General features: G+C 31.8%; 1 protein-coding gene across 2 annotated transcripts in view; it reads right to left on the reverse strand.

Moving 5' to 3' along the window:
- Positions 1-3,322: 3,322 nt before the first annotated feature.
- LOC118190621 (protein jagged-1b-like) overlaps positions 3,323-26,079 on the reverse strand; it is a 141,740-nt gene continuing 118,983 nt past the window's right edge. For both annotated transcript variants that reach the window (XM_085808565.1, XM_085808566.1), the window contains exons 20-21: positions 14,800-14,959; positions 3,323-9,714 (exon numbers count right to left, since the gene is read on the reverse strand). In XM_085808565.1, coding sequence (XP_085664691.1) covers positions 9,272-9,714; positions 14,800-14,959 — 603 coding nt within the window. In that variant the 3' untranslated portion in view covers positions 3,323-9,271. The remainder of the gene's footprint in view (positions 9,715-14,799; positions 14,960-26,079) is intronic.

A 26,079-nucleotide genomic window follows, 5' to 3' on the forward strand; every position in this document is an offset into this window, starting at 1 on the left:
TGTGTCTATAAAATTGTAAGTAGTAAAGATTAGTAAATGTAGATAAGTAGTAACACTCATGTTATCATATGAAATGAAACTCGGGCATCATGTGAACTCTATTAAATAGTGATTTCACACAAGAAGCAGCACAGAAACAACAAATGTAGAGAGTGGAAATGTCACTTTCATCTGCAGGAAGTCCATACCAGTGGTTGTCAGGTTACAGATGCTGCAACACCACATAAAGGAAAGAGACGATCTTTTGCAGGGAGTTTGATCTGCTTAGACAGAATACAAGCTGTGCATGCATATTTTGATGAATGCTTGCTGTATCCTTTCCCATTCCTTCACCTGAACATATTTAGTGGATTTAGGTATGCGTACCAGCGCACCCTTAGAACAGGCAGGTAAGCTTAGTACCTTAAATGGATCAAGTAGTCATCAGTGAGGAAAGCAAGGAAAAAATGCCATTTTCATACTTAATGGTGTATTTAAAAAGTGAGTAACTACATAAAATCGCATTTAATACTGTAGTACCTTAAAAGTAGATGGAATATAAGAAAATCGTAATAGTTGGTTGATGGCTATTGTTTTGTTTTTTTTCCTCAGCACTTGGCATATTTTCCCTGCAACTAGTTTTTGGATGTTTGAAGACTTACTGCTTGGTCTTTCTATTTTTAGAGCAGATGTCAGATGTATGTTTGTTAACCTGGATCTCATTGGAAACTTGTTCCTTTTTCATGAGAGAAAAATTTGTTCATTCTGATACATACTACTGAACATGGAAATCACATACAATACAGATTTTTGACTTTCTGTGAATCACACAACAAAGTAAAGAGACTGTTCGAACATTTTTTAGATGGTTTTCATTGTAATTACATAAGTTATTTTTACCTAAAATTTTTATGTTTTAAATGTTCTATTTGGTAACCCTTATTCTTCACTATCTTTACACACCATAATTTCCAAGACAATAAAGCCTTTTGTAGAATCAGGAGAGGTATTTTATCCCATTGCTCTCGAACAGCTTTCTAAAGCGTAAGGAGGTTGCAGGTCGATCTTTGAACAACCTATTTTTTAAAAGTGCAAAAGTACAGGGTGACACAGGAAAACGGGAACTTTTGAAACGTATAGTTGCAGCCATGTACACTTGGCAGCACTGCGGAACAGGTGCCTTGAGCTGTAAACGATCTTGCCATTTAGTAATCATGGACCAGTGGAACAGTCAACAGTGCGCTTTCATTATAAAAATGTTTTATATCATGTAGTTTTAACAGATTCACCATCATGATTCCAGCCTGGATGGCGCGACAACCTAGTTTCAACAGGATGGTGCGATATCACATATTGCAAGGCAATTAGTGGTGGCTGTGCGAAAATTGTTTGGTAACCATGTCATCTCAAGATTTTGTGACTTTCCCTGGCCGTCAAGGTCATCAGATTTGTCTTTTTTTTTTTTTTTTTTTTTTTTTTTCTCTTATCAGGCTACCTTAAAAGTCAGGTCAAGCCAAGTCTGCACGACTTGGCCAAGGATTATGTATGATTGAAACAAAGATTTCAAGACAAAATTCATGGTATCCCAGCTGAGATGTTGCAGCAATCAATGAGGAACCTCAACAGCAAATTGAAAGAATGCACACATACAGGAAAATGTCATCTACAGCACGTAATTTTCAGACATTGATGATTTGGATAACTGTCTCTTCAAAGGCAAGTTGTAGTGGTTCAGTTGCTATGAGTACAATTTTTTGGCTGGATTTCTTCTATTTTTATTGGATTTTTAAAAAGTTCCCATCTTTCTGTGTCACACTGTACATTGGTGATAGAGTAAGAGATTTAGTAGGGATATGAGTGAAGAGTATGCCCTTGATACCCATTTCTTGTTTTATTTTTTCTAAGAAATTAGCAGTAGATTTTGACGTGTCGCTGCTTGCTTTGCCTTGATGCAGTTCTACTAATTGATCACACTGTGTGTACAGAGAAGATATTTCGTATTTGAAAATTGCATATAAAATATTTTTTTGATAATATGTGGAGTTGATCTTGACATTTTCCTCCACTCTCTTCAATTTTAGTTTTCCGCTATATGAAAAGCCAGTATGAAAGTAAATGGATCTCTTTTTGTTGCAGTCATTTAAATATATTCAAGATTCGTCTATTGTAACAACATGTTTGTCCGGATAAATGTTTCTCATAAAGAGTTCTGCAGCTCGTTCAGCGATAAGTTGTGGAGAAAGACGATGCACAGTAGGCCGTTTTGCCTTTTTAAGATTCAAATGAGTATTAATCAATTTTGCAACTGCCCTTTGACTTTGCGTATTTTTTTTTAAGATCTTGCTTTTGCAACATTCGAAACATACCATTTTTTCTTTGGCTACGTATTTGGAACAATTTTTCAACTTGAAGCTAAATTTTGATCTTTTTCCCTTTGTTGTTGACAACATTACCTATCATATAATGAGATTACATTTCTTATCGCATTGAGTCTGGATACTGCTGAAGGCCAAGTTACCAGTTGAAATTCTGTGATAGCAGTCTGTCCTCGATGTTGCTTTATTGTTGCCAATAGTGCTTGTCACGCCGATACAGGTTTGAACCAACTTGCGTGTTAATTATGTCATTCTAAACGACTTAGTTTTAATTTGCAATTCCGTATTTTTCAGTTATGCCATTAATGCAGGCTAGTTTTGTAAGCACAAGAAGTGACTTCTGTTCAGCTCTATGAGTTCTTAATAAAAGTCTTATGCACCCTTCTTACGTTCTCTTTTTGATTGACAAGACATAGCGATAACTCGCTTAGTTCTTCAGAATGTCGATTAAGTACATGCTTCCCAAAAATGTGAGACCAACATTTTACCAAAAAAATTCAAATTATCTGCAAAACTTCAATAAATTAAAATGTTTTATTATTCTCTTCCCGTAACTGCAAGCATACATATTCACTAAAAACATTTTGAACTATATTATTAGAATTATTACCGTGAAGAATCTCAAATGGTTTAAAAAATGATTTTAGAGTTACATATTTTGAAATTCATCGAACTTATTGTAATCAAATATTTAAATCTTGCTGCTTTTTGAATTCTTTTATAGCAATTTTAAGATGGCATTATAACAAAAATATTGTAGAACTTTAAAAAAGATCAATTCAAGCGTTTAAACAATGCATTAAATATTTTTATAATGCAATAATTGTTAGCCATTTTAATTAATTGTCCTAAATGCATTCATTCCATTAAAATTATCTGTACATACTGAAATACCCATAATAAATAGTGGAACTCTGCAGCCACTGAAAACCTTACTTGTTGATTTCGCTTTTAAAAAAATCAAGAAATTCATTAATTGTTTTTTATTTTTTAATAAACTTGTACAATATAAAAGCAGAAACTTTAAGCTAGAGGTTTGGAAATTGGCATACATTACAAAAACTATAAGCTAATATTTAAAGAATAGACATTTGGAAAGAATATCATATTTGATTTATGTTGAGGTTTGAGAAGGAAGAAAGAACAATAAGCAAAACCTTAGGTACTTAATCAGCAACCTGTACTCCAACTAAAGTGACTAGAATATTCCTTCGCATTTTTGTTAGAAAAACCTATGCAATCTATAATATAAGACTTTTGAATCAAAAAAATGACAAATCTTTTAGTAGAAATAGTTATTTTCATTTTTACAAATATATAAAATTTACTAATTTTGTGTCGAATATATTCTCTTTTGCCAACAAAATATTTTAGCAAACAACATCAAATCACAAACATGACCCAAAATGTCATGCAACACAATGAAATATTTTTTATTAGTTCAATGTGTGAAATGTTGTCGACTTTCTGATAGTCTGTGTTAGGTCTCCATATACATGAATTTATTGGATGTTTTTGGTATATTAATTTAATGAGTGTAAATCTCAAAAATTCAAAGTTATCCATTTAATAAAATATGTGATTTACGTAAACATTGGGGGGGACACAAAATTTAGAAACGAAATAAGTTTTTCTATAATTCAGGACACTGACAAAGAAAAAATATGTTTTTATGTAACTGCAAATGTAAGTTTTTGTTTTCAGTACAAGTAGCTTACTGAGTTTTAGAATTACATAAAATAAGAGAAACGAATGATACTTCCAGTTTCAGTTTTTGAGAAATATCAAGGTTAAATATGCAGGCAACATTTTGCTAAAATAAGAAAAAATTTTCTCATTTTAAGTCTTTTCGTGAATTTTCATGCCATGATACTTTCCTTCCTCATTTCGTCTTTTTTATTGACATCAATGTGAATATTTTTTGTGCATGAAGAAATTTGCACTTAAAATTATAATAAATATACAACATATCTTTCCAGGAAATGATTTTTACTTAGCTTTATTGACTTGCATATATTTTAAAACTATAAGATGGTTTTGTTTCTCTATCCAGAACAAACTAAATATCTTTACACTGAAAATACTGTAGCGAAGAAAAATAGGCCAAAGGTAATTTTTATCACTAAAGCAGACGACACTCTTGCATCAAACAGATAAAGAAGATTACTTGGAGAAATACACATATTGTGATAATACTCTTACTCTTCTTATTTTTATTAAGAAAAAAAAGAATTTCAAAGAATTTTTTTTAAAACTAAACCTACATTGCTTGCAAATAAATAGGTTAAATGAAGCATATTTTTTCACACATTTAGTAATAATGGACTCTGAAGATTTGTACTTCAAAATATTTCACTACTTTACGTATTTTTTCAAAAAATACATGGCAGACTTTTTTTAAGATTAAAATTAAGTTTGTCTACATATTGTTAAGCACTACATTAAAGGTTCATCTGTTGTATCTATTTCAATAGCATTTTAGATAGAAGCGTGTAAAATATTAAAATAGTTTATACTATTAAAATGAATCGTCTTACTTTAATTTGTTTTTGAACAGAATTGAGTGCACGTACAGCTAATATACATGAATTTGCGAGTAGTGAGGAATGTAGCATGAAAACATATGATATACTGCTTTCTTTAATATTCATACTGTGGGGGGATCTAACCTTAAAACTGTTTAGAATAAACACTAGCCGTACACAGCTATGTTAAACTTAAGTACTTATATAAAAGTTTCTTATGGTGTTGCGTTTGCTGTCTCTGAGTAAAAAGCTAAAAAGTGGAATTTTGTCAAAAAGACCACGTAATCAGAACTAGAGTAGAGCTAAAAAAATGACTCAAATTTAGACTACGCGGTGTATTGCTGGCTTGATAAGTAACAGGTTTATCAAGAGATTTTGTTTGCTGTGACAAACAATTTGAAAATTTCGGATATTCTTCTTGTACGTATTTTAAATACTGCATGTCTAATGCAGTGTTTAAAATACGTAAATGTACGTTTAAAATACGTATGTACTTGCAATGCAGTCTTGGAATACACATTTTAATCCATTTTCTTGAGCGAAAATTATTTTTAAATTTAAAGTGTAGTGGAGCCTTGATCAAGGAAGACACAAACTGGGAATGTTGAAACTGATTCAAAAGAGAACAATTTTCTTAAATTACTTTAAACTTAAACATTGATATTGTGACATATCGCCTGGATAAATTGGAAGAATCAAACGAGTACCTATAGAATTTAATTGCAAACATTTTTCTTAACAACTGGCTTTGATTTTGAAAATCGCATCTAAAAATTAAAACTATGTTGTTAATAAAATCCACATTACAGAAATTGCTTTTACATATGCAAAATCTCAAGGGACGTTATTCAGAGACTTGATATGCATATTAACTTAAGTAAATTAATTATATAAATTATTCATTGAACAACAAGCGTAAAAATTAAATCTTGTATTTAAGTTAGTCATTAGCTAACATAAAGACAATATCGTTAATCATGAAAAACATAAGATCTTTTTTCACTCTTGTGCTTCTGTATTTTAGTCCTCTTATGATTAAGTGATTGTCAGACTTTAAAAATCGGCTGTAGCTTTCTCAGTTTCTCAACGAACTCTAGCCGGAACGCTATGGGGCCTAAGTGAGATAGATGAGCTCCAGTATTTTGCTGTTTAACTGAATCCTAATGTAAGCAGAGTTAATGTAGTAACATTTCTTTTAGCAGTTAATAAAACTCATATTGATGCTCAGTATATGCTTCACTTTCCCTCATAAAAGAACAACCCTCATTTCAAAATGCCGTCTCTTTAAAAGAAAATATGTATGGATTCTTTCTATCCGGGCAAGAAGGCTTAAATGAGTTAGAAGTTAAATTAAGAAAGTAATCGTATCTGATTGCTAAGAAATATACTGGTCAGAACCTTTCTTTCATTCTCAGTGTACCTTGTTCTTATTATCAATAATTTAGTCACCTTGCATTTGCTTTCTTATTCCATTTCAGTCAGAACATGCGTTAGTTTTAATTTATGACCCCCTAATTTTCAATGCTTCATATTTTATTTAGTTATAACTACTAATTATTGTTTATTTATTAATGTTATAATTAATATTTTTCGTGGTTCCATGTGGCCTTCTCTAATGCTCCGGCTCTGCGGATTAAACCGGTAGAAAAATTCCAGTAACGCAAAGGAATTTCTGTTCAAACTGATATTGAAAATTTAAGTTTACTGTTTTGTAGATATTTTAGTTCAACTGAGAGGCAGTTTCTATTGAAATTTTGAAACAATGAGCATCCGATATCTCAGGTCATCAGGATCAATCACTATTCAACACAATATTATGGGAAGGAGAATAAAAAAAGTTTGTTAATTCGAGGCCACTGAATTCGGAAATGGGTTTGCAATTTAGACCTGATCTCCATTAATAAACGTTTAAAAATTGTTAACAGTGGAATTTTGTACTTGAGAAAAAGACCTTTAAAACAAGTCACATCATTACTGGGTGCAAAACTAAATTTAAAAGTATTTCTACGAATTCGACAAAATCAGAAAAGTACTTTTAGGTAAGCTGCGATTATTTTTTTCAGAATATATTTTTTAAAATCTCTTACCGCTGTAAAGGTCTTTCAGAAAATGCATTAAATTAAAATTTTTTATTAATTTTATTTAATTTAAATTTAAAACATGTTGCACCGATAAGAATTTGACACAAGAATTTTGTAACTTAAATAAGTGTTAACAGCGTCTAAGCATTTCAAATTCCTCTGTTAAGAGTTTATTGAAGTATTTTGAAAATAATGCAGCAGAATGAAACAGATATGCATGCATGTATAAATTTTCTTGGAGAGAAATAAATAACTTATTTTACAGCTATTTTTTTTAAATTATATTTACTTTTTTTTAAAAGCATCATTTAAAACAAGACGCATAAAAACTTCCAAACGCATAAAAAGGTATTATAAGGAAAGTTTACACGTATAAGAACATTAACTTAGCATTTTTTTTTAATACTAGATACAGATGTAACTACCAAATAAAAATGAGAAAACATAAAAAAAGGCAAAACGGTTTTTATTTGGTTTGTTTTAATTATGGCAAAACACGTGAAGGCTATCTGCCTAAGCGGAAGGATGTGTAGGACTTTCTAAGGGAAGCTGGTTCGTATACACATGGGAAAACCATGAAAACATCCAGGCAGGCAACTTGTTCGCTGGGACTCCAACCACAGACCAAACTACTACTGTTCAGCGACTTTACCACTCAGCCGCTGGTGGGCACTAAGGCAAAATGAAATTTTGTATAATATATCATGATGTTTTGGCACTCTTATCATATTTGCTGTACAACCACAACGGAACATCACGCCTGCTGCAACCGAAATGGAATATTGTATGTGCTGTGACCGTAACGGATAGTTAGACCACAACTTTATGTAGCGTTCTGCTTTATGAAATTCATACTCAAATCGAAAGCGGAATGTAACAGATTCTGTGTTTTGTATATTTATCATCGTGAAATGCATGTTTACTAAAACTATACTATGTTTAAATCCAATGTATAGCTTTTTTTTTCATTTCATTACACCAAAATGCATACAGGATGATAAATACAATATAACATACTATGACTATGAATGGAAAATGTGTATAGCTTATGACACATTTTAAATTTAGAAACGATAGATCAAGACTCCACTTTTGTTTTTTGTATTAAGACATAAAATAATTATTTTTGAGCCTTCTTAGCTTAAAGTTTTAGTTTAGACGTATATGATTTTGACAGTACACTGCAGTGTTTCACTAAACAAACAACATGATTTTGATATATATTTTGTTCCAAAATTCAATCTTATATTATAGATAGCGTTATTTAATACAAAAACTTGAGATATATTTCTAAATTAAGACAGAAGTTTATCTTCAGCTACTGAAGCGCAGTCTTACAGACAGCGACTTTACTCTAGCTATAAACTTTGTGCTAACAAAAGAATTTTTCGCCTCTTTTTCAGCACAGAATCCGTATGTCTATCCTTAAAAGCATTTTATATCATAGCTAAGAAATAAATAAATCATGAGATTGATCATACATAATAAAATATTCAGTTTGTATTCAATTTATGTCTGCGGTCTCTAAGATCGCACAACGATGAAAATGCATAGTAAGGTCTAGTAGTGAATATGCAAATCTAGTTCTGCATTTTCAGTATATCAAGTCTTTACATACTACAAACACTGAGTGATAAAATATTTTTTATAAATCGTGAAACATATTTACATGTGTACAAAAAAGTTGGGGAAAGGAATTATAAGCTAAAAGCAATAACATGAAATAAGCATGACTATACTTTTGATACTCATATTTACTTGTTATACGACTTCATACACTCCTTTTAAACTGTCCAATACAAACATGTGTCAAAAGAAAAGAAATACTGTTTAAAATTAACTTTATACAATTTTAAAAAATCATCTTTTCTTATGAATTAAAAATTCAAAAGTGCTTACTTTTTCTTTCTTTCTTTTTCTTTTTCTTTTTTTTTTTTTTAGTTAACGCAATTCAGCATTAACTCTTACAGAAGACATTTTATCACAGGCATTATTTACATGACTCAAAACAATGTTAATATTTGTTTACTTTCCTAAAAATTTCAGGAAAGCCGAAACGCTTTCAAAGAAATAAATAACAAACATTTTTAGAACTCATATTTAAACAGAAAGAAATACTTCACATTAGCAAAATCAACCAACATGTCAAAATTGAGAAAACTAAGCATTATCTACGTAAATGCAAATCACAAATTTGTACATCTTTTAATGACAGTGTCAAACTGACACAAAAGTGTTCTTAACCAAATTTCTTACATTAAATAGGGAACTTATTTATAATTTATACAGTGCTCATGGACATTCTTTGTTATTACACAATTAATTCTTGCTCAGGAAAGCTTTCCTGTTTCTGAGAAGCGTTTAAATCATTTTTTTCGAAATTCTTTTTAAAAGGCAGAGAAAGGGCTATATTTTTATTAATTTCTGGGGATACTGCCTTGTAAATTTTATTTGGTATTTCACTAAAATGTGATTCTGTATTAAGCATATTCTCATTTACTATAGTAGATCCCTGATCAGGGAGAGTTTGTAGTTTATTTATATATCTTTTCCAGTTGTCTTTCACTAAGTTATTCGTTGATGATGATGTTTCATGCTCAGTTTTATTTCCATTGCTTGAAAGTGAAGAACATGCACTTTCTGTCCGATGACCTTTTTGTTTTTTATGGATGAAAATCATAATTACTACTGCTATACCACACATAGCAAGGCACAAGGAAGTCACAAAGGGGACTAAATATTTCTGATGAACACCTGCAAAGAAAAAAAAATCAATAAAAATCACTGCCTGCTGCTTAGATTTAAGTTAAATTTCTCAGTCACTGTATTTGTATCTTATTCACTGAAAGGTAAAAAATAAATTAAATTAAAAGCAGATCCCATTGTAAGTCGATTCTGACAAAGGTAGGTACTTATTTCATTTTTGATAGGTTGGATAATATTTTATATATTAGGCGTTTATTTAATATGAAATGGATTTAAGAATGTTAACTTAAGTAACCTTTATAAGCAATTTATAATTTATTTGTATACATATACATATGCACTGTAAACATACACGCATACTCTTCTTTTAAATTGGTTAATATCAACAAAAACAGAAAAACATATAAAGAATGTCTTTAATTAAAAATAACAGGTGAGTAATGGTTATCCATTCTGATGATTCATCGCAAAAGAGGGCAATTGTTTAATCAAAAAATTTCGTTTCATTGTTTGATTCAGTCAAAAATGTAATCTGATTTTTCTTTATAAATGTTGCTATAACATCCGACGACTGCATAAACTTACCTTTCACTTTTCGCGAAACTATGAATATTTTTATTCATATTTCCGAGTAGCTGAAATTATCATATAATTTAGAAAATGCTTCAGTTAATCCTTTTGTAGTAAATGTTTTTAGGCTTTTCTCTTCCTTGTTATTCCTTTCTTTAGTAAAGGCCACAAAGAGCATATTACTAATGTAGCGACGTTTTAACGGTGCACTGCGTGTACAAAAACAATGCGTGTATATTTATGCCGGCTATAAACTTAAATTGGAGGATTTTGAATTTTAGTTTTCGGCCCTCATAAAAGCAAGTCGTCCTAAGCTGAGGAATACTTATATAACATTTTTTACTTATAATAATATGGAATAAAAGAACAAACCATGAAATATTAAAATGAGGTCCTAAGCTATCAGATAAGCCTTCCTGCGAAACAGATCAAATCAGATAGCCAAAGAAAATGGTCTTGTCATGAATTCTGACAACGTTACTGAAACATCTAACCACAGAGTAAGTCTTTTTCTCTTTTGCAGTATTATTTTTAATGGAATTTCAGGATTATGAATGACCATCAACAAAGGTCAACCGGGTACAAAATATATCAAAAATTTATTTTAACATGACAGGACTCTGAAAGCAGTTTCAAATTAGCTTTGTTCTAAATAAGCTGTATGGCAGGTATCCTCAAAAATTCCAACCATGCCCCTTTCTGATGCACAGAAATTTTGGAATATCCTTAGCAGCTTTGCTTTTTTTCGCAACATTATTTTGTAATACAGAGAAATAAATATAAAAGACTACAATAATTATATATAAGAGCATGTAACAGTGCAATATTTAATATTAGATAAAATGTTTATAGTTTAATAATAGCCAGTGTAAGAGTACGGCCGCATGGAGGGCTAGAATTGAGAAGCGCAGATACTGCGCAGTAAAATGTCTAATGCCAGCCCTGTCTAATAATCATAATACTAATCATATCATAGGAGCTTCGCTAATCGTTCAAACAAGACAACAAGAATACATAGTTTGTGCTATATTAGGAAATGCAAAATTTATAACGCCTTCAGATAAGTATTAGCCAAGAGCAACAGAACAATTAAAATACATCGGATATAAAAGATATGGTACAAAGGCAGGAAGTATTTAGTAACACTGTAGTCAGTCAGTTCTTGTGTTAGGCTGGCATTAAGTTCAATAGTTAGAAAAGCAAGGTTTGGTGTGACTTTTTCAAGTACTTTGCAAGGGTTTGTCTCTGTAAGACAAAAACAATCACTTTGTAGGCAAATCCATTTTTAAATTTAAGGGAGCTCATTCTTTGAACGCATTGAGAAGGGAGAAAAATACACGAATATTTTTAAAATTTTGAGAACCTGCACTAAAATATAGCGAAAAAGTACATGAGAACTATGGTATCAGTTAAAAAATTAGGCACTTTATTTATTTTTTTTTTCATGCTTGTTTTACAAAGATGTGTCCACCTGTTTTTATTTATTGTATTTTAATTTCATCAATTTCGATCATCCAACCTTGTGTTTGGCGCATTATAATCATCTTTGGTTTTGCGCCAAAAACCTCACTCACTCTTTACAAAGACGTAAGGTTGTAAGGTTTTATTTATTTTTACAAACAGTTATTTTAATTTGCGAGCCTTTCCTGATTTCTCTTATTCCCCTCGCGTTTCCTCGCCAGAATGTAAATTAGTTAGGGTGAACAAGACAGTATTAGAGAGCGTGATTTCGCTATTGCGAGTGCACATTGCTATTTCTTCCAGCTGTTAAACTTGAATATCGGCTTCGCATTCTTGCCGCCGAATTATTATCATTCTGGTAGGTTCTGAATCAACATGGTAGATTAAATTGAATTGTGTAGTCTTGCACTACTCTTTAATTTTAAATTTAGTGTTACGTTATCTTTTAAATTTCACACCGCAAGTGGTCGGTGATTGTAAGGAAGTAAGTCAGTGCTGTCTGTAAATTATATTGTATTAAAAAAATGGGTGTCTTTTACACCCTTTCTCTGGCTGCGTTCATCTTCAAGCCTGTGCGAGAATTCGCAAGGATTAATTCTTAGGTAGATCTAGTCATATTTTATGTTAGCGAAGAGAACTAGATACCACAACACAATCAAAGTACCTCTTTCTACAGCAGTATTCAGAAGATTTAAGCTCATGTAAAAAACATGTTTAACTGCAAGGTATCATTGCAGCTGCTTTCTTTTACTTCATTTTAATTTTTTAAAACATAGTAAAAGAGAAACATGGTATTCTGCTTATGGATAAACTGAATTTACGTTTAAAATCAAACAACCAATCTGTTGGTAACGAAGATGCTTTAACCTTGCTAGACAAAATAGAATATTACTAAACACAGTGTTTCTCCCAATGACGATGCAGGTTGTAGAAAGCCTCTATCAAAAGATTACACCGATCTCCATCATATACTCATATTCTATACATTTAGAAAGAGTCTGTCAATGGTACGAAATATTTATGCCAATTTTTATGTTGTTACAGTCGGGGGAATATGATAATACATGTCTGCCAAAGATCAGAATTATTGATATATCTATAAGGTCCTAATTGTGCATTTAAGTCACCTTACTAGACAAACGAATTATCATTGCTCTGTCTGAAAATGCACAAAATAGTCGTACAAAGATTTTAACTAAACTTAATTATTTAAGCTTGAATTGAACATAAAGTATAATTTATGCATACACTCAAAACTCCGCCACTTGCGGGTTATAAAATAACATAAATTTGAATTTACAATTTGAAATGGGATCGTAGCCCGAGATACACAGATTTGGCTAATTAAGCACTTAATAGCGTGATTTAACGTCCGCTAGCATATGGCTGATGTCGGAATATATATTAACAGGTAGAGCTGAACGATAGAATTTAATGTTGCGAGAGTCGTTGCCAAAATCTTTATTATGTAAACATTTGAATACTAGCTCATTTGCATTCTGCTAAAGGAAATGGAGAAGTTATAGTAAACATTCAAATCATAAAAACTTGTTAATTAACATAAAATACCTTATATATCTTAGATAATAAACATATATGATATATGGTTTAGCCTACGTTTCATCCGGTCGTAAGTTCCGCTCAATATAAAAAGAATGCCCTTCGGATAGCAATAATCTTCGTCAACATCCTTCTCGAAACACACAGAGGCAGCTATTCTTTTTTATCTAAAAATTTCCTGTCGTTGTATCCCTCACCATACATTATCTCTGAAGATATAAAGAGCTAGTAGCAAGGCTGTGGTTAAGAGACATATACAGATGTAAATAGCGGCAACATGTTGTTACACTTGTGTTAATCAAATTCTATGTAACATCATTTTGTCTCACCTAATTTAACATATGTGTAATAACATACAAGAATTCTGAAACAAATTTGAAAATAAGACGTCTCTCTCTAAAGTATTAATAAGAATTGGCATTAAAGCTCTATAACTACATTTAAAAATATTCTCCACAATGGTCTTAAAGATGTATACCTTGTAAAATTTTATATTACGTACCTTGATCATTTTTATTGTCACAATTTTGGACTTGTTTCTCTTTCTCCTTCTGCATTTGTTTTCCAACATTTTTTTTTAAATTTGAATAAACGCTTATTCATAGACATGAAAATTTACTTTATTCATGTCTAGTTAAATTTACTTTATTCATGTCTAGTTAAATTTACTTTATTCATGTCTAGTGACATATATAGTATGTCACCTGTAATATAAAGAATAGCGATAAATACTGCGTCTGTTCGCTGCAGGTGGCGGCCTATTGCTCGGTATGACCAAGCAGCTTTACGCAACCCTACAATGCGACCACTTTCGAAGTCGTTTAGTTGTCTGTAAGGTTTTCGATATCATTGTAATGACATCTTTAGTTGCTTCTGTACGGAATTACAATGGCAGCAACAAAAAAAGATAAATTTTCCTCCTCTGTTACTGGTTTTATACTTTGCGAATTGTGCACTAGAAATGCGCGCTATGATCGCAATTCCTGTTCATTTGTCTTGAAATTTTGATCATTTGCATGTTTGATCAAGATGGTTTTGTATACCAAATTTCGTCACGATAGCAAAAGTCCTTCTTGGTGCTTCGACTTTTTTTTCAAAAGAGTATATATGCATACGTTTTTACTAGAATTTTCAGAAAACATAAGACTGTTAATGCTCTTTAAATTATGCTACTTTTAAATTTTAGTGATCTTTCAGAGTATTATTTTAAGATTTATAAATGAATATGGAATGCGAGAAAAGCCACATATTTATATGAATCAATAGCTGTATTTTTCATTAACTTAATCTTGCTCAAGGAAATTAAATCAAACGTAAAATAATTCAAGAATAATAAATTTAATATAAAACATTAAAATTAAAGAAGAAAACGGCTGAAGCACTCAAAAATTAAATATCTCCTAGGCTTTTTGATAACCAATGTGCAGCACTAGCTTCCTTCTCTTAATTTAAATCAAAATGTATCATAACATTTTTAGATATTTACATAACACCATACAGATTAAAGCAAAATTGCTATAGTAACTGTACATATTTACATACCAAGACTTCCTGCTTCAACAAAATCTGATTCTATCCTGACATCCAATACAGACTGCAAAGCAGAGCTAATCATTTTTTTCTTTTTCATGTAATCAGCCAAATTGTAAGAAATACTTGTCAGCATAGCATGTAACTGAGGTGAGGCTTCTGCTTCTGTTGACTGCACACATAAGATAAAGAGAAAGAAGTTTAGAATATCACCTTGATGTCTCCCTCCCCACACACACATTAAAAAAAAAAATCTATAAATAAGAAAAATGCAACTGAATTTCTGCATCTTAGGACTTAGTTTTAATTTTGCTTCGTGTACTACAAAAAAGTAATAAGAAATTTTGTTTTTTAAGTAATTAGTCGTAAACAAATGAACTACAAACCATTAAATAATTTTTCTCATTATAATTTAGGTAACGAATTAATAACACATGTCTTTTTTATTCTTTTTCTACATGAAAAAGAATTATTGGGTATGTATTGTTTAAAAAAAAATTAAATAAGCTAACATACGGACACATACAGACGCACACATATGCATACAAAGAATGCTCTTTAATACAGAATGAATCTTTAAATCAACTGGGAAATTAATCAAGAATATTCATAGTAAAATGCTTATTAAAGATATTTTTACAACAAGAAGGGCAAGATTCTGATTTATGAAATTAATGCATCTTACAAGAAAAATCTTGGCAAACTTGAACTTTTAATATTTTTTAATAATATGTATATGAATCTAATCATCTAAAAGTATACCGTAATAAAAAAATTAGACGCTGCTACGCTCCAGCTAAGTAAATAAAAATACGCTATATAATGATATTTGAGAAGGCAACAAATGCTGTACGAATTGCGATTTTCGAGAATTTCAAAATCTTTTTCTCAACTCTTTAGACGATCTATTCTTGAAATGAAAATCTAAACCAATACACTAGCAGATACGTGTAGAATTTTAATTTTCATGATTTTAACTTCGCTTTCATTTATGAGTTTTATTCGTTTGTGTTTCAATTATTAATTATGATAAGAGACATATTTATTTTTTCAGTCAGTGCATATTCACATTTTTAAAACAATTCATGCAAGGAGATATATTTTGTTTCTGCTTTTACTAACTAATTCAATACATATAAAAAAGCAAAGAAGAAATTTAATGCCTGAAAAATGCGGCCAGAAATTAGAGAATTCCGAAAATCATTTTCTTTTAGAAAGACGATTCATTGAATAGGTTCGCGCTCTTCGCTGTGTGTTGATACACATTTTATGTGAAAATCAATACGCGGATTATGGGTTTAATGTATGATACAAATTATATGTAAAATCAGACCTTCACCTTTAAAGAACAAGACGTAATAAGCAATTTTTTTATTGAAAGATATATACGCCAACGTTGCTTATAGACCACTGATAATTATGTTGTTCTTATATCTTATAACAATATTCTTGTTTATAATAAGTAAGTATTATTAATACAAAGTTTTTAAAATGTATCATTTCGTTCTTTGTTAATTGAAAGAGCTAACCAGAAATATATATTTATTGCTACAGAAAAGCAATTTTAGCATATTCGAAATCAGCGGATGTCAAAAGTATGTTGTAGAAATCCTAACATTTACAAAACTCCAGGCCTTATTCGAATGAAAAATAATGTTTACTTAAACTATCACATCTGTTTAAAAACATCTCACAAAATCCTCAGTAATGCTCACCTACTTTTTAACTTTCACATATCAATTTCACACATTTCACATAATGATGATATAGTCAGCCCACTGCAGCGTAAAAGTAGTTTCGAAGATAACATATGTTACTATGAAAGACCGAAATTGGAAAATGTTGACACATACCAAATACGTCGGTGAAAGACCAAGTATTTCATTATATTCTCGTACATTCGGACCATCACCGGTTTATGTCGACAATCACAGATATACTATTATCTAAAAATTAGTTGTAGCCTTAAAACCATGAGAAACGAATATCCAGCATTGTGTTACTAATGATGAATTGTTCAGCATACTATTTAAAACTTACACTAGAATAAGCCATCGAGGAAGAACACGTATGCTTAAAGATTTGCAAGGTAAATACAAAAATATTATATATGAAATTGTAATGTATTTAAATTTAAATGAACAATGTCAAATGAAGCATAGTGCATCTAAGAAAGGTACTGTTGTGAAACCAATGGTCAGTTCCGAGTTAAATTCAAGATGTCAAGTTGATCTGATGGACCTGCAGTCACACAGTGATGGCGAATACAAGATCATAATGGTGCCTCAAGATCATTTACCTAAGTTTGTCCAGCTACAAAACCATTGAAAACTAAGACAGATGAAGAAGTAGCGCATCATCTTCTTCAAATATTTTTAACATTTGATGCTCCTATATTGCATTCAGATAACGGTAGGAAAATTCAGTAATCAAGTCATATCCGAACTATGCGATATGTGGGAAGATGTTAAGATAGTTCATGGAAAGCCTCATCATAGTCAAACACAAGCCGCAGTTGAAAGGCCTATTTAGGATATACAGAATATGTTAACTGCATGGATGAACGAAAACGATACAAATAAATGGTCAGATGGCTTGCCCTTTGTTCAATTTGCCAAGAACACTACATATCATGAAGGAATACGCCAAAGTCCTTATTAAGCCATGTTTGGCATGAAACCAAGAAGAAGCATCATAGCATCGTCTTTTTTTGCTTCGCGAACAAATCGCAAATATTGAAACCGAAGAACAACACGAAGAAATTGCTAATACTTTTAAAACCGAAGAACAGCTTGAAGAATCTGTTAATACTTTTGAAGAAAATTTGAGCAGTGGCCATGCCGAAAACCATATTCCAAAGAAAAATATTGAAGAGGACCTGCAACCTACCACGTCTTCATATCAAGCCCTGACTGAGCAATACAATTTGTATAAAAAGATCGGCCGCGGAAAGAGAATCTTCTACTGCAAGCAACGAAAATGTTACAAACCTCAAAAAAATATTTCCTCCTGCTCAAATTTGTGATACCGTACGAATACAAGTCCCTGATGTCGATCGTGGTCGTAGAGTTGGCCAAAATGTGTTGGCAGTTGTTGTTGAAATAGAAGATTCCGACTTTTATACACCAGCAAATAAAAATGGAACCTTCAAGCAGCTTTATACCCGTAATCAGTTCGTAATTTGTGAAGAAAAGTTACTTTCCACAGATGAGATTTCTTCTCAAGAAATGGTGCTGAGAGAAGCAGCTGCAGCTAATTCGAGAAGTGGAGGGCAAGACTATACACGCTGTCACTGCAAAAGGAAGTGTGTAACTACTAAATGCAGTTGTAAAAGCAAGGGACTCTTGTGCAATTCAAAATGTCATAAAAGTTTAAGTTGTTGCAATAAATAAGATTTAAATCACATAGTTAAGTTTTTTAGCTTCTTTTCTCATTTAGAATATACTGTTTAAGTTCAAAAAATTATTTACATGTGCTGTTACTTAAGCTTTTTCGTACTTTGACATATATGGTATAAATGCAATAGTAAAAAAAAAATCTTCATCGGCTAAACTTGGAGCTAAATGTTTAACATTTATCCGAGCACAACTGCTGTCATTATTAAAAAGGCAAGTATTATCGAGTAGTCCTTCTCATGTTAGAATCTAAAGCTACATGTTCCGCAGTGAAAACGCCTCTACAGAGTTACGAACAATTCTCCTCACCGAAACTGGTTACTCCTCTCAGTAAGACAGATGAAAAAGTTAGGTAACCCATATGAAGTTTTATCGCGTTTGAAATATGGAAAACTAAATGTAAATCTCCGACATATTCAACATTCACCATTAGTGCATGATGAATGTCGACATTTGCCGGTTAAGTCAGAAATAAGAATACTTGGCAAATAATACATATTTTGGACATACACCAAGTGACTATGTGAATGTTGACATTCACCGGTGAATGTCGACATTCTCCAAATTTAGGTCTTTCACAGTAACATATATATATAATATTTCTTTTGCGTTCAAATCCTATACCTCTTTGCCTAATTATTTAGCTTAAGGTGACAAAAAGAAGCTGGAGTTATGTTAAGATGATAAAAAGAAGCTTAATTTGCTGAAGAAGTGGTGCTTATTGCATGACAGTTTATGAAGCCCTGCGTAGTATAACTGTTTTCATAAAATTCTTTACCACTCTAAGAAACACTGCAGCTGGAAGAGTGGCTTGATTTACGCAACGATAAAAGGGATAAACACCCCGAATCTCCATTTTCAAGGAAGCCCCCAAATCCTTCTACAGTTTTCAAAATATGTAAAATTTTATATAGTTTTTAATTCAAGATTTTAAACATACAAAATTAGAAAGAGGAGATAAAATTTTAAACGTAATGCTTTGACTTTTCCTATCTTTCTTGTAATCAGTTACTGAGCCACTGCCTCTCAAGCCACTGACGAGAGATATTGTTAATATACAGTGTATTTTTATTTTTTATAATTTTAAAGTAGGAATAGGAAGTTTCTCTTCCATGCTGGTGAGAAAAGGAGAAAAATTTCTTCAACGGTGGTAGGGGGGAACCGATTTATTAAATTCTACATATTTTTCATACAGTTTATTACTAAATCCATAAGCAAATTAAATGCACTGATTTCGTCTTGCCCTTTTCGTTTATAATAAATAGGAAACCAAATCTTTGTTTGAAATGAAAGCAAGAAAACCAAATATACGAAAAGTAAAATGTACTTTTTGTTTATATAATAATAAAAAGAAAAAATATAGATTTATTAAGTAATTTCATAACCTGTGGTATATTACTTGAATTATTAATATCTACTATATTAAAAAATGGGGGCCGGGACTTTCTAGAAGGCTTTATCCCGGAGCTCTCTAATTTTGTAAATCGGTCTCTGATTGGAAGTACACATGTAGACTAAAGTATAAAGACTTTCCCGAACAATGTATATAAAACGAATTTAGAGTAAATATCACATTCAATATCTTTGATGTTTTACGAACTTGAACTCATAAGTCCTTTTTAATAGTCAAAATAATCAAAATTTCGAAAGTATTGTAATATCTTGTTATTTAATAAATAAATATAATTATTGTTGAAGTGGCAACGCCATATTTGTATTAAACCGTTACTCAGCAACGTGAGATATTGTTTTAAAAGATTAGATTCTGAAGATTTTTACAGCTAGGAGTAGTATGAAAATTTTGCCACTTAAGAATTGTATAAAATTTGTCTATCACCGTGAACTAGAAATAAAATTTATGTTCTACTAAGAAGATTGTCTGTTTTGTAAATTACTGCAAGTACATTACAGTCTTAATTAATTGGAGGTTCCACCGAGATCCTGGAAATTAGGAGTGCAATTATCAATTTCGATGGTGCTGGTCTCCTGAAATTTGCTGAATTTTTTAGAACAAGTTTGCTAATACCAATTGCAGAGTTTGATTATTTCAAGGAGAAATGGATGTATGAAGTCTGCCGTTTTAAAGCCAGATTTGAAGCAGATCATTCAAAGGTTATCTTCTGTGCTTCTATAACTTGCGTCCGAGCAAAAATCTGTCAAAACAGGATACTGCTGATCTCTGAAGATAAGATTAACTTTTGGTTTTCTTAAAAAAGATTTTATTGAATTTTAATACTTTGTTTCAGAATTATAGTTTATTGTGTAAGATTTTGTTTAAAATAACTGACACTAAAAATATTCAGCTTAAATTTATAATTGATATTTGTGGTAAAGAAGTATTTTAAAATTATTATTTATGCTTTACTTTTATTTGTATTGAATTTTTATGTTGATAATTGATATGTGTAAGCCATCCCGGCGTTCATAAAAAAAAAAGAAAAAAGAACTGCTAGCTGAATTTTGAATTTGTTGCCGAGCAGGCGCGTGGAAAATAAGTAATAACGTCAAACTGACGTAGAGTGACTTGATTATACTGCAGAATTGGCAAAAGGTTTTTTCTTAGTTCTCGCCATCCAGGCGTGTAGTAGATAGTAACGTCATCCCGACGTATTACAGATTGTATATTCTAAAAGTTGTATTGCCAAACTGGAAAAAAATTGTTTTTGTTATCGCCAACCAGGCGTGGAGATAGATAGTAAAGTCGTCAAACTGACGTGGGTAAAATTCCATTGTATTGCCTAACTACCAAAGGTGTTTATATAGTTATAGCTAACGAGGCTTGTGAATAGTGAGTTAAAACGTCAACCCGACGTAGTATTATTGTATTTTGTGCGAACCTGGTAAAGTTGTTTAAATAATTCTCTCCAATTGGTTAGTGTGAATTTCGTATTTGAGAAATTAAGTCTCGCCAGAAATTATACATTTTTAGTACAAGTACGATCTTTAGATTCAATTTCAAAAGGAAGCCTAATAAAGGTAACTTGTGACAACATGTCATTCTTAGCTAGGAGTAAAAAACAGGATTTAAAAGTACTAGCAGAAGAGTTAGGTTTAACAGTGAAACCTGAATTTAAGATTGCTCAATTGCATAAACTGATTACTGAAAGTTCCGATTATGATGAGGAATTTACTCGAGAACTACTGGCTGCAATTAGAGAAGAAAGGGAAAGAAAAGAAGAACGCGAAAGAGAAGAAAGAGAAAAAGAACGCGAAAGAGAAGAAAGAGAAAAGGAACGCGAAAGAGAAGAAAGAGAAAAGGAACGTGAAAGAGAAAAAGAACGCGAAAGAGAAGAAAGAGAAAAAGAACGCGAAACAAAAGAAAGAGAAAAAGAATGCGAAAGAGAAGAAAGAGAAAAGGAACGCGAAAGAGAAGAAAGAAAAGAAGAGCTTGAAAGAGAAGAGCGAATTTGAGCCTTTGAGCTACAGAAACTTCAGCTGGAAGCAATGGCTGCCACAGCACAGCCTGTAGAAATTACGCAGTTACCTGAGCAGCCTTTAAAAATCAGAATTCACGATGTCATGCCACGTTTCAACCTTAAAGAAGATGAAATAAGTTTATTTCTGGTGTTATTTGAGCGTGAAGCTAAAATAATGAATATACCTGCTAAAAATCAAGTGACTCAACTTATTTCATTGCTGCCTCCTGACATTGTTCAGCTTATTTCTAGAGAACCAGAAGAGGACGCGAAAAAGTATGAATATGTAAAAACTTTACTGTTACAACGATTTAAATTGAGTGCGGAAAAATTTCGACAACTATTTAATAAACACCAAAAATCTACTGAAAGTACTTGGTATGATTTCTACTATGAATTAAAGAATTATTTAGAAGGATGGCTTAACGGATTAAACATTAAAACTTTTGAATAGCTAAAAGATCTCATGCTGGTTGATCAAATAAAAAAGCGTACTTCTCCTGATTTCAAAGAACATTTTATGGATCAATGGACAACCATCATTTCACCTACTGAAATGGTTAAGAAAATTGAAGATTTTGAAGATGTGAGAAAAACAATAAAACCGAAATTTTCTGGCAATTAGACTGAGAAAATTAACAAAGGATTATTTAAACCGCGTTATGATAATTTTGTGAAAAAAATAGAGCATCCGCCTAATTTTAAGCATTCTGATAGATGGGATGTTTCAAAATACAAGAAAGATCATCAGCAAAGGAATCAGTTCCAAAACAAAAACCAAGAAAATTTATATGACAAAAGATATCGACCACGTTGTTTCGAGTGTGGATCATACGAGCATTTTAAGCCTCAGTGTCCTCGCTTAAAACCAAATGAAAAGGTAAATTGCGTATCTTCGAATGATGATTTGTTAGAGACATATACAATTAACGGTTTAGTGAATGGGTATGAAATGCCAATTCTTCGAGACACAGGAGCCACTGTTGATGTTATTTCTCGAAAATACATTGATAATGCAAAAATGACTGGAGAACATGTCTGGGTACAATATCTTTTAAATGACCATTTAGTGTGTCTACCGTTAGCAGAAGTTGAAATTAATTGCAAACTTGGTCATATAAAGACAAAGGCAGCTGTTGTTACAAATGATCCCGGAAGATATGTATTGGGTAACAAAACTGCACAATTGTTCAAAAATAAATCATTCTTAAATTTAGAAAAAATAAATGCGGTTTTGACACGATCTTAAGTAAAAAGATCTCATGAAGATGATCGAAGCAGAGAAATTGAAATGGAGAAACTCGAAGAACTGAAGTTTATTGAAACTGACGAAGATATTTTACCTCAAGCTGATAAGGAAGACAAGGAACTTAAGAAAGTGATTAATGTTAATTCAAAGGAATTAATTGAATCTCAGCATCAAAGCAGAGATCTAGCGTCATTGCTTAATGAAGCTAAAAATGAAAACTCCAGCAAGACAAATGATTTCAAAGTAAAAGAAAACGGATTGTTGGTGAAAAGGAAAATAGATAAAAATGGAAATGAAAGGGAATTAATTGTTATTCCTGAAAAATATAGGGATCAAATAAAGTCATTATGTCATGATAGCACATCTGGACATTTAGGCGTCGTCAAAACTAAAGATAGATTAACAAGGTACTTTTACTGGCCTAATTGCTATAAAGAAATCGAAGAGTATGTTAAAACATGCGATCCATGTCAAAGAGTGGGAAAATCTAATGATAAAGCCAAAGCACCTTTGACTTTGGTACCAATTATTGCAGAAGTATTTTCGAAAATTAACTTTGACGCATGCGGTCCTTTACCAATAACACCGAATGGCAACAGATATTTAATTACAGCTATTTGTGTAGCTTCAAAATATCCGGATGCTGTACCTGTTCCTAATATTGGCACAACGTCAGTAATTGAAGCCATGTTACAAATATTTAGTAGAATGGGTTTCCGGAAAGAAATACAAACTGATCAAGGTACCTCCTTTATGAGCAGTCTAGCCATTGAATTTGCAGAAAAATTTGGAATAAAAGTAACTAGAAGCTCCGTACACCATCCGCAGAGCAACCCTGTTGAAAGATTTCACCGAACAATGAAACGAATTTTAAAAGTTTTATGTATCGAAGCAGCCCCTGAATGGGAGAAGCAAGTTCCTGCAGCTCTATTTGCTTTAAGAACAATAACGCACGAGAGTACGGGATTTACACCTGCAGAATTAGTATATGGTCGAAATCTTAGAACACCTGTAACATTATTATATGAACAATGGATGAATCCTGAAGACGAAGGAAATAATGTTGTTGAATACGTTTTTCAATTGATAAATCGGTTAAAAAGATGCAAAGAGCTGGCTACAGATAAAATGCTGGAAATGCAAACCAAAAGAAAAGTGTGGTACGATCGTAAAGCTATCAAAAGAGAATTCTCTGAAGGAGATTTAGTATTAGTTGTATCAACGAATAAACCAAACAGACTAGCAGTTGAATGAAAAGGTCCTGGGAAGGTGTTGTGAGTTTCGAAGGAAAAAATGACTTTAACTAAGTCTACCATGTTAACATGCTAAAACCTTATCATAGACGAGCAGAATCGGTTAACCTTATGATTACAGAAGATCAATCTGAAATTGATGATATGGAGGAAAATTTCCCAACAATTGATTCTGAACCAACATTGTTCGATTTTGAGAACATTAAAGAAAACAGTTCCTTAAGTGATAAGCTAAATGAACAACAGATTCAAGAATTGCATGATATGTTGCTGAAGTTTTCAAAAATCTTTTCTAATAAACCTGGAAAAACTCATTTAATAACGCATGATATTCAATTGACAGAAAACACCCCAATCCACTGTAAACCATACAGAATGTCTCCTAGACAAACGAATATATTAAAAACAGAAATCGATAAAATGCTTCAGCATAAAATAATTGAAATAGGAGATTCAGATTACACTTCTCCTATGATTTTAGTAGAAGTAGCAGGGAGGGATCCAAGACCTTGTATTGACTATAGAAAATTGAATAAATTGACTAAAACACAATTCTTCCCCTTGCCTAACATCGAACAACGAGTAGAAACGGTAGCAGGCGCAAAATATATAACTCTTTTGGATTTAACAAAGGGATACTGGCAAATACCTTTAACACCTAATGCTCAAAGATTAGCCACTTTTGTTACAAGTTTTGGCACATTTAGACCTCTACGGATACCTTTTGGACTTAAAAATGCACCATTTTCATTTAGTAAAATGATGGCCGAAATCCTTCACGGTTGTGAAAACTTTGCTGTTCCATATTTAGATGACGTGGCAATCTTTTCAAACACCTGGGAAGAACATCCTAAGTCACCTGAAAGCCGTTTTGTCCAAAATAAAGGACGCTGGTTTAACTATTAAACCAATAAAATGTAAATTTGCTCAAGATAGAGTAAAATATCTAGGACATATTGTAGGTCGTGGTATAAGAATGCCAAGTGAAGTGAAAGTAAAAGCTATTCTTGATTTTCCAGTACCATCCACAAAAAGTCAAGTCAGAGCATTTTTAGGATTAGCGGGATATTATAATCATTACATTCCCATGTTCTCATCTATCGCAGCACCTTTAACAGAAACTTTGAAAGGAAACTTAAAGAAAGGGAAAATAAATTGGACAGAAGAGTGCACAAAAGCATTTGAAGAGCTAAAGGAGAAACTGTCTCAAAGGCCTATACTACATGCACCTGATTTCAATAAAGAGTTTATTTTGCAAACTGATACTTCAAACTCTGGTATGGGTGTCATTTTAGCTCAAAAAGATGAACGAGACAATGAACATCCCGTATTATACCTCAGTAAGAAGTTTACAGAAACTGAAAAAAAGTACTCTACCACAGAAAAGGAATGCGCCGCCATAATATTTGCTGTCAAGAAACTTCAATGTTATTTAGACGGGCATACTAAATTCCTCATCACGACCGATAATAATCCCTTAGTTTGGCTCAAAATAATGTGAGTCTAAATCCACGACTTATGAGATGGGCACTAGTACTACAACCCTACAATTACACGATCGTTCATCGAAGTGGTAAAAACCATAAAAATGTAGACGCATTAAGTCGTACACCCTGGCCTGATTAAATAATTTGTTTCTCTATATAGATAAAAAAATATTTTGTTCCTTCCTCTCTTCCTCAGTGTATGTTATTATGTTATATCTTGTATTTCAATTCTGTATTGTGCTGATATTGTTGTTTTGAAAAAAAAAAAAAAAAAAACCGTAAACTTTAAATTATAAAAATATAAATTAAAGTTTATCTGGAGGGGGGAGAGGTTGTAATATCTTGTTATTTAATAAATAAATATAATTATTGTTGAAGTGGCAACGCCATATTTGTATTAAACCGTTACTCAGCAACGTGAGATATTGTTTTAAAAGATTAGATTCTGAAGATTTTTACAGCTAGGAGTATAAGAAAATTTTGCCACTAAAG

This window comes from Stegodyphus dumicola, chromosome X1, assembly GCF_044657685.1.
Source record: "Stegodyphus dumicola isolate Sdum_Otavi_A_Nest chromosome X1, ASM4465768v1".
Lineage (NCBI taxonomy): Eukaryota > Metazoa > Arthropoda > Arachnida > Araneae > Eresidae > Stegodyphus > Stegodyphus dumicola.